This window comes from Heloderma suspectum, chromosome 7, assembly GCF_057233095.1.
Source record: "Heloderma suspectum isolate Gila_16-S chromosome 7, 16-S_ref, whole genome shotgun sequence".
In the NCBI taxonomy this organism is placed as follows: Eukaryota; Metazoa; Chordata; class Lepidosauria; order Squamata; family Helodermatidae; genus Heloderma; species Heloderma suspectum.
Genome location: NC_139464.1, coordinates 31987310 through 32001265, shown reverse-complemented (window position 1 = coordinate 32001265; position 13956 = coordinate 31987310). Strand labels below are relative to the sequence as shown.

Below are 13956 nucleotides of genomic sequence, written 5' to 3'. Positions count from 1 at the left end.
GAAGGGAGGACCAGCGGGCCGAGAGAGAAAGGGGAAAGGCGCGAGGCGGGAACAAGCGTTCTGATTGGTGTTCGATAAGCCGCGCCCACTGGGCGGGGATCGGGAGAGAGGCGCGGGGAGTTGTGACGTTAGAGGAGGAGGCGGCGGGGCTTGAAGAAGAAACGCTCGCCGTGCTGCACGTGAGGGGTGGGGCCGTTGGCGCGAACGAAACGGGCCGGCAACGGTCGGGGCGGGGCCGTTGGCGTAGCCGGAGCTTCTTGTGAGGGGAGTTCTCTTGCCTCTAAGCTTTTGGCGCTCGAAGCCTATACGGGAAAGAAGAGTTCCCATTTTGATTGTTTTATCAGCCTTACCGACTAGGGTAGAATCCGACATAAGTCCTACTTAGAGTAGACCCATTGAAATGAATAGAGCTTAACTTAGTCATGACTAACTCAAGCTCCATTTGTTTCAGTGCTTCTACTCTAAGTAGGACTTACATTGGATTCTACTCCTAGAAGAGTCCGCTTCATCAGGTGTGTACGGCTCCCAGTCAAAATGGGAACTCATCTTTCCGGTATGCAAGTGATCCAGTTATCCTCGCTTGGCAGATACAGATGTGTCACGCATACAAACATATACAGAGAAAACATCGATATGCCTTGAAATCAAATGGTCATGAAATGCAAGCTAGAGAGCCGTTCTATGTAAAGCTTAAATACAAATAAGATGAGTGCAGCGATCCTTTACAACATCAGTAATGGATTACCAAACCATCATCCTAGCTTTGCTATGCTTGTTACATTAGTGGGAGAGGAAACCATTGTCTTCATTCATGTCCAAACTGACAAACTTCTAGGTAAGTTCTAATCGACGTTCCTTGGTTGAAGATGTATCTGGTGAAGTAGTGCCCAGGAAAGCGTATGCCAGAATGTGTTAGTCTTTTAAGATGCCACCGAAGCCTTTATAGTTCCAGTTGAAGAGTGGTGGCTTTCAGTTCAGCGGGGTGTCTTACAATGTTCTTCCACTGGTTTCTGAATGTTGCGATTTTGTGGTGTCAGATTTGTGTCCGTTTATTTTTTTGCACAGAGACTGTGCCATGTGTCGCTGTGTAGGGAACACAATAATGGCTGGAGGGAAACAGTGTATCAGAAAAGAAACATCAGCAGGATCCTTGCATATGTTTTAAATCCCTGTTTGTTGCAATCACATTTATTTTTAGGTGTACACTTCAGAGACATAATGTGTGAAGAGACCCAGAGACACCTCTACCACTTCATGGCTCCTGCCTCTAGTGTCTTTATTTTCTTCCTGGTATTTCACTTAGCGAGGATCTACCATAATCAATCTGGGGCATTGACCAAGGAAGGAAATGCTATTGTATCTTTATTTTATCTTGAAATACAGAATGTGTCAAGATTGGAGGCCAACAGTCCAGCATTTCTGATTAGTGGTAAAATGTACTCCCCACATCCCCAAATTGTACGACTAGGAAGACAAGCATGGAAACTGGAGAGCACAAGTGGAGACCTGCAGATATTTGAAGATGTTAGTTTTGTGTGTGTATAGGATCTTTTCTTTGTCCATTTGCCCCCAGCTTCATTTTCACATCAACTCATTCACAAACACACATATTTACACTGCTCACACACAAATACACATTCACAGTTGCTCCCACTGTTCAAATACACACACCCCTTTTGCACACTCATAGTCTACTATATAATCAATACTTTGGTAGTATTACCTACTCTCTCTGAGTCTTGTGCATGGACTTTCTTTAAAAAAGCTTCTGAAAGAGTTGGAATGTTCATAAACATTGCACAACAGCTCATCAGACAGCTAGAATAGAACTCATTTCAATCAACTCAGGCCAGAGCTCTCATAGCTAATAATTATGTTATTATTCATAACATAGTTATGAAGTTTCAAAGTTTCAGCCTGCATTAACCTCAGCACATAAACTATGGAAATTGCTACCACAAGATATAGTGATGGCCACTTGAATGACTTTAAATTGAATGACTTTAAAAAGGGATTAGATAAATTGATGGAGGAGAAGGCCATCCATGGTTACTAGTCATGATGGCTATATGTTACCTCCGGTATGAGAGGCAGCATGCCTATGTAGACCAGTTGCTGGGGAACATGAGTGGGAGGATGCTGTTGCACTCATGTCTTGCTTGTGGGTTTCCCATGGGAGCTGGTTGGCCACTATGTGAACAGAATGCTGGACTAAATGGACCTCTGGTCTGATCCAGCATGGCTCTTCATATGTTCTTTTTTGTTTCTTTTGCCAGGTTGAGCTGCTTTCAGATGGTAAATCAGCAAATCCACTGTTTTTCTGTGATACCACGTGTTTTGTGCTTTCCTTCAATACTGCAATCATTTCTCTCAAGTACCATAGACGGTTATCCAAAAGCTGGCTTTGACTTCTCAAAAGAACTATATAGATACATGATGCTGAAAATGGAAAGGCCCAAGAAAGCCAAAGAAATCACAGATGTTTTCTCAAATTTGACATAACTGCCTCCCCCTTTCCCCAAGGCAGAGAGCGGTTCCAGAGAGCCAGCTGCTTTATTCTGTTAATGATAAATGGACTTGCTCAGCACAGTCTGTGGCTGGAATGCAGGACAGCTGGAGCCAAGATCGGTCTGTTGCAATTCCTCCCCCCCTTTCTCCACTGCTGGTCATATGAAACGTTCAGCCAGCACATGGTCAAAAAGAAACACGCACAGAGGTAAGGAAGTGGCCACATTGCCACCTTCTTCTGTCATCAAAGGCCAATTCTACTTAAATGTTAGATTGCTGAGTGGGTGGGAAGCCATCAAAAATTAGTTGTAATGAAAAGGAGAACGTTCATTAAGAGTACAGGGTTTGCTGAGGTGGGTGGCCAGGCTAAACAAATGCAAACCATTGATGAATTTTGCTTAACTCATAAAGAAAGCATGGGCACAGTGTGAATGGGATCTCAAATGGCTACTCTTCTTGAACGTATTTCTAAGGGTGCTGGCCCATTAGTAGGTGGCATTTTGTTATCTCTTGGTTTGTAAGATTACTTTCTTCCTTTTTGGATTAGGATGTGCTTCAATGATATTTAATATTCTAGTTAGAATTAATTAATTTACAAACAACTCTGTTGTAGTTAGTTTGGCCTTTACATGATACACACCTTTTGTCACCATGGATGTGAATGTGAATATGAATTTGGTTAAGTTTCCTTATTGGTCTTTTTTCATGGCTTGGCTTTTGCTAGGTTCTCTCTCTCCTTTTGCTTGTGTGAGCTTTCTCCCCCCCCCCCCAGTGCTAATTATGCCAGGGAGAGGGAAGGGATTTCACTGATTTCAAAGAGTTAAACCCCCTGCATACTGCATTGCAGAAAAAAAAGCATTCCTTCTCTCTCCGCCCCCCCCCCCCCGCATCCCCGGGTATTTAATTTTTTAAAACCTACAACATGATTGGTAATCATGTCATTAATGTAACATGTACAGTGCTGAATCCAGGTTTTGAGGGCCCTTGGGCAAGTGACCCTCAATGGGCCCTTTCCTTCAGTGAGTCTACTTTCTCACTGCCATTATTATTAGCAGCTATTGCACCTCATCACCTTTCTCGTCATTGCTACCGTTTGCTTGCTTGACAGGGAGAGAGCCTGTGAGCAAGTAGGTCGTAGCATCTCCTGCTCTTCTTTACCACCACCACCAGAGTCTGGGCCAGAGCGAGAGGCAGGTGAACAAGCAGGTTGCAATGGTGAAAAGGAGGAGCAAGTCCAGGAGGCTCTTGTCAGTGGGTCCCTGCTGGGGTACAGGCCCTCAGCAGGTTCCCAACCATGCCTACTCTTGAAACCAGTCCTGAACATGTAGTTAGGCAGTAGTGAACCTCTATACCACCCAGGAATGCTAAAGTGTAGAAGGAGTCTATCTGGCTGGTCTAGAACAAGGTTATTCACAAGGCTAAAAGATAAGACGCCGGAAGATGAGCCCCTCAGGTTGGAAGGTGTCCAATATACTTCTGGGGAAGAGCAGAGGGAATTTCCAAGTAGCGCCAGAAAGAGTGAAGCAGCTGGGCCAAAGCCGAAAGGACACTCAGCTGTGGATGTGTCTGGTGGTGAAAAGAAAGTCCGATGCTGTAAAGAACAATATTGTTTAGGAACCTGGAATGTCAGATCAATGAATCAAGGTAAGCTGGAGGTGGTCAAACATGAGATGGCAAGATTGAACATCGACATCTTGGGAATCAGCGAACTAAAATGGACAAGCATGGGCGAATTTAATTCAGGTGAACATTATATCTACTACTGTGGGCAAGAATCCTTTAGAAGAAATGGAGTAGCAGTCATAATCAACAAAAGAGTGGGAAAAGCAGTACTGGGGTACAATCCCAAAAACGACAGAATGATCTCAGGACGAATCCAAGGCAAACCATTCAACATCACAGTAATTCAAGTCTATGGCCCAACCACTGAGGCCGAAGAAGCTGAGGTTGATCGGTAGGGATGTACGGAAGTGACATACCTTTTCGCGTTCTGTTCATGGTGGGGGGGAGGCGTTCCGTCCTTCCCCCCGGAATCCTTGATGTGGGGGGAGGCGATCCGGTCCTCCCCCCCGGAATCCTCGACGGCTGGCTGTGCACTGCGGCAGCTCCGCAGAGCAGCTGGCCAGGGCCGTCCGCAGCCAGATTTCCAGTCGTGGAGGGCTCTGGGTAACAACAACAACAACAAACCGCGTACACAAATGGCGGCGGCTATGGCCGCCACCATTTACGTTCCTTATTTTTCGCCGTTTTAGTCTACGTCAATATTTACGTAGACTAAGACGAAGAAAAGAAAGGGGAACGCAAATAGCGTAGTGGGCGCTATTTGCGTTCCCCTTTCTTTTCTTCATCTTAGTCTACATAAATATTGACATAGACTAAGCCGGTGAAAAATAAGGAACACAAATGGCGGCCGCTGTAGCCGCCGCTATTTGCATACACGTTTTTTTTTTAAAAACCCAAGACGTGATAGGCTACGTAAGTCTTTACTTACGTAGGAAATGGAAAAGAAAGCAAAGTGGCTGTCTGATGAGGCTTTACAAGTAGCTGAGGAAAGAAGGGAAGCGAAAAGCAAGGGAGAAAGGGGAAGATATATTCAACTGAATGCAGAGTTCCAGAGAATAGCAAGGAGAGACAGGAAGGCCTTCTTAAATGAACAATGCAAAGAAATTGAGGAAAACAATAGAATGGGAAAGACTAGAGATCTCTTCAAGAAAATCGGAGATCTCAAGGGAACATTTTGTGCAAAGACGGGCATGATAAAGGACAAAGAAGGTGGGGACCTAACAGAAGCAGATGAGATTAAGAAGAGGTGGAAAGAATACACAGAAGAACTATACAGGAAAGACCTTAATTTCCCTGATAGCCATGATAGTGCGGTCACTGAACTTGAGCCGGACATCCTCGAGAGTGAAGTCAAGTGGGCCTTAGGAAGCATTAGTAACAACAAAGCTAGCGGAGATGACAGTCTTCCAGCTGAGCTATTTAAAATCCTAAAAGATGATGCTGTTAAAGTGCTGCACTCAATATGCCAACACATTTGGAACACTCAACAGTGGCCACAAGACTGGAAAAGGTCAGTTTACCTTCCAATTCCAAAGAAGGGCAACGCCAAAGAGTGTTCACACTACCGTACAATTGCGCTCATTTCATATGCCAGCAAGGTGATGCTCAAAATCCTACAAGCTAGGCTTCAGCAGCATGTGAACAGAGAACTACCAGAAGTACAAGCTGGGTTTCGAAGAGGCAGAGGAACTAGAGATCAAATCGCCAACGTTCGCTGGATCATGGAGAAAGCAAGAGAATTCCAGAAAAACGTCTATTTCTGCTTCATTGACTACGCTAAAGCCTTTGATTGTGTGGATCACAACAAACTGTGGCAAATTCTGAAAGAGATGGGGGTACCAGACCACCTTACCTGTCTCCTGAGAAACCTCTACAAGGGACAAGAAGCAACAGTAAGAACCGGACATGGAACAACCGATTGGTTCAAAACTGGGACAGGAGTACGACAAAGCTGTATATTGTCACCCTGCTTATTTAATTTATATGCAGAGTACATCCTGAGAAATGCCGGGTTGGATGAATCACAGGTCGGAATTAAGATTGCCAGGAGAATTATCAATAACCTCAGATACGCAGACGATACCACCCTAATGGCAGAAAGCGAAGAGGATCTAAAGAGCCTCTTGTTGAGGGTGAAAGTGGAGAGTGCAAAAGCTGGTTTGAAACTCAATATTAAAAAAAACTAAGATCATGGCATCTGGCCCCATCACTTCCTGGCATATAGAAGGGGAAGAAATGGAAGCAGTGACAGGCACTGAATGGGGTGGGGGGGAGGAAAGGTTCCTCCTGTGCAAGCACCGAGTCATTACTGACTCCTAGAGGGATGCTGCTTGTGCTGGCATTTTCAATACAGACTGTAGTGGGGTGGTTTGCCATTGCCTTCCCCAGTCGTGACTACCTTTCCCCCAGCAAGCTGGGCACTCATTTTACTGACCTCGGAAGCATGGAAGGCTGAGTTGACCTGAGCCGGCTACCTGGGACCCAGCTTCCGCTGGGATCGAACTCAGGTCGTGGGGAGAGTTTCGGTTGCAATACTGCTGCCTACCACTCTGCGCCACACGAGACATGCAAATGCCGATGGTGCTGCTGCTGCTGCTGATACTGGTACTGTAACGGGTCAGCTTGCAGTCTTTTAACAAGCAATTTTGGGAAATGGTGAAACGTTTGCTCCTTTCTGAGCTGCTGCTTTCATTTTTTACAGCCTAGCTCCTCATGAATTGTCCATCTGTTCCCTCAAAGAATGATTGGGAAGCCTGTCTTTACCTTTGGAGGTCACAGTGCTGCCATAGGTCATCATATAATCCGTATAAGAAGATCTGTGCACAGTGAGTGTTCCTTGAGGAGACTGCTCCCTTTTGCTTATGCCCAGGATGGCCAAATGCAGTGCCATCTCCAGGTTTCTGGGGGGTCTTGGGCAAGCCCCTCAGTGAGTCTAACTTCCTACTGCCATTGTTACGAGCTGCTATTACTCCTCACCCTCTTTTTCATCACTGCTACCACGTGCTTGCTTGGCAGGCAGAGAGGCAGTGCACAAGGAGGCCATGGCATCTGCTCCTTCTTCTTGCAACCACTGGTGTCTGGGCCAGAATGAAACAACAGGCAGCAATGGTGAAGAGGAGGAGCGAGTCCAGGGGGCTCTTGTCAGTGGGAATTCTCATCATGGACACAGGACAGTCACAATTTTCCTTCAGTATAAATAATGTTTTGTGTTCCCTCCTAGGTGGTGACTTCAGTGTTCATCCATGTGTAAAGGAAGCTCTGGAGGGTGGGAGGCCTGTTGTTGCCTTGGAGAGTACCATCATCACACACGGCATGCCGTATCCCCAGAATCTGAGGTTGGCAGTTTTCTGGGGCAGCAGAAGTTGCAAGCTGGGCTGGACTAGGGACTTATTCACACATGCATGTACATCTTGTTGCTTGATGATTTGTCATTGAACTAAACTTGTGAACTGCCTTTTTCTGAGGTCATCAGGTGAAATCACAACTCTGTCTGATGGCATTTGAGCTGTGACGGCTCCTTCAAGAGTCCAAGCTATTGCCTGGCACTGCAGTCAACAACTGATGGATGTGCATCCAGGAAAGCTTTGAATGCTCCCCTGTGTCAAAAAAAATGTCACACAGTTAGAAAACTAGCATGTCAGGGAAAGTATCCTTCTCCCTGACATGCTACTTTTCTCAATGTAAGGATTTTTGACATGGGGGCAGCATTCAAAGGTATGATCCCCTGACTTTCAATCCATAGAGGTACCATCTCAGGAAGTTTACACCAGAGGAATTCTCTGTGCAGATTGTCACTCAGAATACGTAAAAATGGCATTTGCTGTATTAGAGAATATATTTGAGGTTGTCCAGAGGTAGGTCTGGATTAGGCCTGTGCAGATCAGTTCTCTCTTTCTGGAGCACTGTGTTCTGCAAGTCAGCCTCAAAACCTTGCTCATTAAAAAAAAAAAGGGGGAGGCTGTGACAAAATGTTGAGCTGTTCAGGATTCCAGCCACTCCTTTCCATCGTCCCTCCCCTCCCTTTGTTCTGTTTACCCCCTGCCCCAACAGTCTGTCTGCATTCTGTGGCCACCACGCATGCACAATCCTCGCTGGGCTGTTTCGGAAGTTTCCCCCACCTTTTAGTTCTCCCCCCTCCCATTTCTTTTTTGGCACTTCAGACTTTGGTGTTTTCCACAAGCTTGCTGATAACTTCTGTGTGTGGGGTGGTGGTGGTGGTGGTTATCTTGCCTATGTAAGCATTGTCAGGGAATGGTAGTACTAGGTAAGACATTTAGTGAAATGTAACCGGTCGCTTCCTATGTTTTATGGTGCAGCATGGCCAGAGAAGTGGAAGAAATCGTAAGGACAAATGGGTCAGTGCCAGCAACAATTGGCGTTTTAAATGGTTGCATCCACGTGGGCCTCCAGGATGAAGACCTGGAGGTTCTGGCAAAGAGCAAAAATGTCATGAAGGTTTCTCGGAGAGACTTTCTCTATGTTCTCAGCCAGGTATTGGACAGAACTCCCTGTTGTTCTTGTTTGTCCAGGCCTGATCTGTATAAGGTGTAACCTTAGTGGTGTAGTGGATCCAGGTGTTGCAGGGTCTATATGCTGAGACTTTTTGATTAGCCGGGATGATGACATCATCTGCCATCCCTTCACTCTCCCCTCCAAGCTTAGCTGCAGTCCTCGCAGTGGCTGGGGGAGAAATGGCTTTTCCCAGCAACAACGAGCCTTTCTACACAAGGCTTTTATTGTGGACTTGTGATTGCTTGCTCACAGTACTTTGTGGGCCCTGTACATGATGTCATCATCCTCCAGGGCCTCTCTTGTGCTTTGCAACCATTATTATGGCTTTTTCCCCTAAAATCTGGTACTGTTTAGAAATGGCAGAATGAGAGTCTTGTGTAATAGTGCAATTCTGCTATACCACAGCACCATCTAGTGGTTGTATAATGAAACATATAGAAAGGCAAAGAAAGAACCCACCTGGAAAAAAACATGTGTAAAGGAGCCGATCTTAATCCTGCAGAAGCTTCAGTAAAGATACAGTATAAAAGCCTTGTGTAGAAACACCCAATATATTGTTGTGAGCTATCCCCGATGCAATGTGAAGTATTTTGGGGTGGCTTGGTATTCAATGGGCAATTAAGACCCATTAGATTTACAAAAAAAACCTGCTCTTGGGGGAGATGAAAGCTGCTAAAACTGGTTTGTTGACTTTTAGAGCAAGGGATTCTCCCTGCTACTGGCAAAAGAAACTCCTGGGAAAATTTTAGCTGGTGGTTTTATGCTGTTTGGGGACATGTTGTGTCCCTCTATTTCCCTTTCTCATGCAATCTCAGGTCTGCCCAGCCAGCCAAAGTCCAGCATGCTAACCACTACACTCTCCTTTGCCAGCTCACTATCCTATACCCACCAGCTGATCCTAAGACACTGGGTATTATGCTATGTACTGCTGCTCTTTGGGGTTTGTACACACACACACACACACACACACACCCCTTCATTTTTGCTGGCTGGGGGATGCTGGGGGTTGTAGGACTTTTTTTTCTGTCTAAATATGCATAGGATTGCACCCTTAGTGGCATTTCTCCAGACAGTTTCCTCTGGAGGGAGGAGCATGGATTTTTCTGGCATTTTTGTAAAAAAAATAAGCAGGGCTGGCTCAAGACATTTTGCCACCTGAGGCAAAGAACAAGATGCCTGCCCCTTCTCATGCCATGTACCTAACTGTACTGGCTGTGGAATCTTTGTTCGAAGCTGGCAATGGGACAGCGTCCTCCACTGCATCTGAAGGCAACAGGATAGCTTAGTGGGTGTAAGGCAGGCCGCTTGGCCCACAGCTCTCTCATCTGACACCTTGCTGTCACCTCCCAGCATTTGCCACCTGAGGCAATTACTGCGGTAGGGCCAGCCCTGTAAATAAGTGATCCTTTACAAACTCTGTTCCTTGACAAATTCTGCCTAGTGATAGGGCTAGCTCTGTAATTAAGTGTTCCTTTACAAACCAGTTGATTGAGGATGAAGTGGTGCTGAGCAACGCAGCAAATGCAGGAAATACTTCTTCCAGTGGAGACTCATTCCAGGCCCCAGAATCCTAGATGATTAGAGTAATCTAGACTGCTGCTGCAAAGCCCTATTTCCTGCACCCAACATAGCCTGTCCAGAAAGTGCCCTTATTTTCTAGGGAAAATCCATAGAATCCAAGGCTCCTGCTCAGCCACTAGTTTTTAATGAAGGCCGTGTTTTGAAAAGAGCAAGGACCAAGGGGCCAGCAACATTGGCTGTGTGCGTCGCAGACTTGTACCCATCCAAGCAAAGGGCTGTTTGGCTCTTTTCATGTGAGTATGCAGAGCAGCAGCGGATCTACACTTCAGCTGCCTTGCTCGTGCGTGGAAGTTAGCAGCAGAGGCGCAGAAGTCCGACAAAGTCACTGCTGCTCTGCATAGAATTACAGAGTTGGAAGGGGACTTGAGGGTCATCTAGTCCCGTCCCCTGCCCCCCAGCTCAAGGCAGGATCTCCAATACAAGATGCAACCACAGCATCCCTGACAGATGGGTGTCCAACCTCTGCTTGGATCTCTCCAGTGGAGGAGAGCCCTCCAGCTCCCATGGCGGTCTGTTCCATGGTGGAACACCTCTTACCATTAGGAAGCTTCTCCTGATGTTTTGGCGAAATCTGCTTCCTTGCCATTTCCAGTCATTTGTTCTAGTCCTGCCCTCTGGAGCAACAGAGACCATGTCTGCTCCACCTTCTGCGTGACAGCCCTTGAGGTATTTGAGACCACTATCATGTCTCCCCTTCATCTTCTCTTCTCCAGGCAGTGCCAGCACCAGCTTTTTGAGGGTCCTTGGGCAAGACCCTCTCAATGGGCCCCCTCCCACAGTGAGCCTACCTTCTCACCACCATGGTCACTAGCTGCTCTTGCTCCTCCTCCTCTTTCTCATCATTGCCTCCACTTGCTTGATAGGCAGAGAGCCAGGGAGCAGGTAGGCCATGGCATCTACTGCTCCTCCTTCACACCACCACTATTGCCTGGGCCAGAGGCAAGTGAACAGCAGGATGCAGGGGCACTTGTCAGGGCCCCCTGCTAGGGTTTTGACCCTCAGCAGGTGCCCAACCATGCTGACCCTTCACGCTGGCCCTGCCACCAGGCTTAAACATACCCAGCTCTGTCAACTGGTCCTGATAGGACTTTGTTTTTAGAGCCCCTCCAATCCTGGTTGTCCTGCTTTGGACGCATTCCACGATTAGGTTAAGGAGCCTTTTGCCTGTGTTGACTGAGGAGAAAGCGGCCAAGGACACCCCCCATAAGGGTCCTTGGGATGAGGGTTATGTCTGGAGCCAAATGAGAAACTGTGGGTCTCCTAACATTAAGGGGCATCGTGCCCTAACTCCTTTTCCCCATACAATGTTTGTTTATTATTTCAATTTATATCCCATCTTTCTGTACAAAGCACTCAGGGTGGCTAACATTGATCATAAGAAAATACATTGAACAATTTATAAAAGTTAATAACATATAATAAAAAAGAGCGAATAAAATCAGAAAACACCAAGGGTGCGTCTCGACCAGGCCTTTATTGTGCAATTGCCCTGCCTCATTCACAGAATTTTAGGGAGTCCAAATGGCATCGTCTTCCATTTGTAACCCTCCCACATTTTCCCACCACTTTTTCAGCCTTTTTTCTTACCATAAAAAAATCCATTGAGAAAGGAAGGATGGAATAGCTACGCTTTTGATTCCTCTGTCTGGAAAAACCCCATCAGTGGCTGCATAAAAACGTATTAAGAAGAGCTGTAAATTAAGAAACTCATAGAAAAAAATTAAGTCTTTGCCCAGTGGCAGAAGGTTAAAAAAGGGCACTGATCACCCATAGCTAATGGTTTCCTTGGAAAATATGCAATCTGGATTATGACTGGTTGTTCCATGACAGGGCTTGTCCGGCGGTACGACTGTGGCAGGAACCATGATTGTGGCACACAAAGCAAGGATCCCCGTGTTTGTGACAGGAGGAATTGGAGGAGTCCACCGTGGAGGGGAGAAGAGTAAGAGGAGAATCACATTAATTCTGAATCAAGGACTGAATTCCCACATCCTGCTGTATTCCCCCTAGTCTTTTCAGAGCTCTTTTTTTTTTCTAGGCCTATAACCATAGTCCACCATTTTGTTGTCTCCTGTAGATGGAAGAGTCCTAGGGGCATGGCACAGTTATTTCTTGTCTGTACTGTTTCAACGTGTTTCCCCGCTCTCCATGTCTAGCGGGATAACTCAACGCAAGATGAGCGCATGTATGCAAATGCTCTTAACGTGCACAGGACGTATAATATGGCTTTTCTTAGTTCACCATTGGGGAGGGGACATCGGTCACTGACAGCAGATATGCTTTGCATGCAAAAGACCCCAGCTACCATCACAGACACCTCCAGCTGGGGATACTCAGGTAACAGGTGCTGGAAGGAACCTCTGTGTGAGGGGCCAGACTAGAGGATATGTTAAAAGTCTGAATGCATTTAAAACTGGGGTGGGGAGCCTGTGGCCCTCCAGATGCTGGACTCCAGGTTCCATCAGCATTAGCCAGCATGGCCCATAGTCAGGGGTGATGGGAGTTTCAGTCTGGCAACCTTTGGAGGGCCACAGATGCCGAGCCTTAGATGTAAAACATCTTGATTTTACTATTAAAATAGCAGCCAGAGCAAGAGGGACATGGGGAAGGATGAGGACTGCAGCTGCTGGGGAGTGTAGGTTAACCCTTTCTCCCACACCATGGTGCTGGTGAAAAATGTAATGCTGGCAGTGCCAGCTCCAGGTTTTTGATGGGTCTTGGGCAAAACCCCCTGAATGGGCCCCCTTCCTCAGTAAGTCTGTCTTCTTACTGCCATTGTCACCAGCTGCTCTTCCTCTTCCTCTTCCTCGTCTTCCTCCTCATTCTCATCCTTGCTAACACTTGCTCGACAGGTAAGAGAGCCAGCCAGCAAGTAGGCAGCAGCATCTGCTGCTCCTCTTTCTTACTACTGTTGTTGTCTGAGCCAGAGCAAGAGGCAGGTGAACAAGCAGGTTGCAGTGGTGAAGAGGAGGAGCAATCCAAGGGACTCTTGTCAGTGGGCCCCTACTGGGGTGTGGGCCCTTGGCAAGTGCCCGACCATGCCTACCCTTGATGCCAGCCCTGGGCAATACTTCAAAACAAAATGTTTTGCGGCAGCATGCAGACATCTATTCATACTTTTATCTGTCACACACCCCTCCTCCACTGGTGCTACCTGAAGCAGGTTGCTTCACCTACAGCATGACAGGCCCGGTCCTGGGAAATTCTACCCACCCTCGATAATTAATAACTTTGGTAGCCATTGGCTCAATGGCAGTTTCCCTCCCAGAGGGCACAACAGATCAGGGGAGAATGTTCACCAGGACCATGGTGCAGGGGAAAGGGTTAAACTCCCCCCTGTGTGCCACTGTCCCAATTCTGATCCCTCACCCCCATCCACGCTGTTGCTTTGAAAGTAAAACCAAGGCACATGTATTGGCCCCAGGACCATAGCCAAGTCATTTGTAGTGTTAGAGGGGCCTAGAGATCCATAATGCTTGCTTAAGTTCATTATTGGTGCAATTCCCATGCTAGTAAGCCCCTGCGCATGTGCAGATGAGCCAAGAGGCCGAGAACAGCCTTCTCAGAACATTCCTTGCTAATGAGGAGAATGTCTTATCACTGATGTGCCTGGGAAGCGAAGTTTGTTTACAGGGGGCTGTGCTTGAGAACCGAACACTGCTGGCCTATGCTGGGAATGAACGCTAGGGGCGCTTGCTAGTGTCGTGCTGCCTCATTGCTGACATGTATGGTATAAAACCCATTTGACCCAATGGCTCGTGTTTCAGAGAAGCTGTCTGATCTACCCATTGG

General features: G+C 46.8%; 1 protein-coding gene across 2 annotated transcripts in view; it reads left to right on the top strand.

Moving 5' to 3' along the window:
* Nucleotides 1–130: 130 nt before the first annotated feature.
* LOC146339484 (uncharacterized) overlaps nt 131–13956 on the top strand; it is a 44080-nt gene continuing 30254 nt past the window's right edge. Inside the window, exons 1-6 of one of the 2 annotated variants that reach the window (XM_084809505.1) lie at nt 131–835; nt 2277–2716; nt 6773–6896; nt 7292–7406; nt 8388–8562; nt 11995–12106. In XM_084809505.1, coding sequence (XP_084665631.1) covers nt 6812–6896; nt 7292–7406; nt 8388–8562; nt 11995–12106 — 487 coding nt within the window. In that variant the 5' untranslated portion in view covers nt 131–835; nt 2277–2716; nt 6773–6811. Of the gene's footprint in view, nt 836–2276; nt 2717–6772; nt 6897–7079; nt 7407–8387; nt 8563–11994; nt 12107–13956 lie in introns of those variants that run through there. The other variant, XM_084809504.1, reaches the window with a different exon arrangement.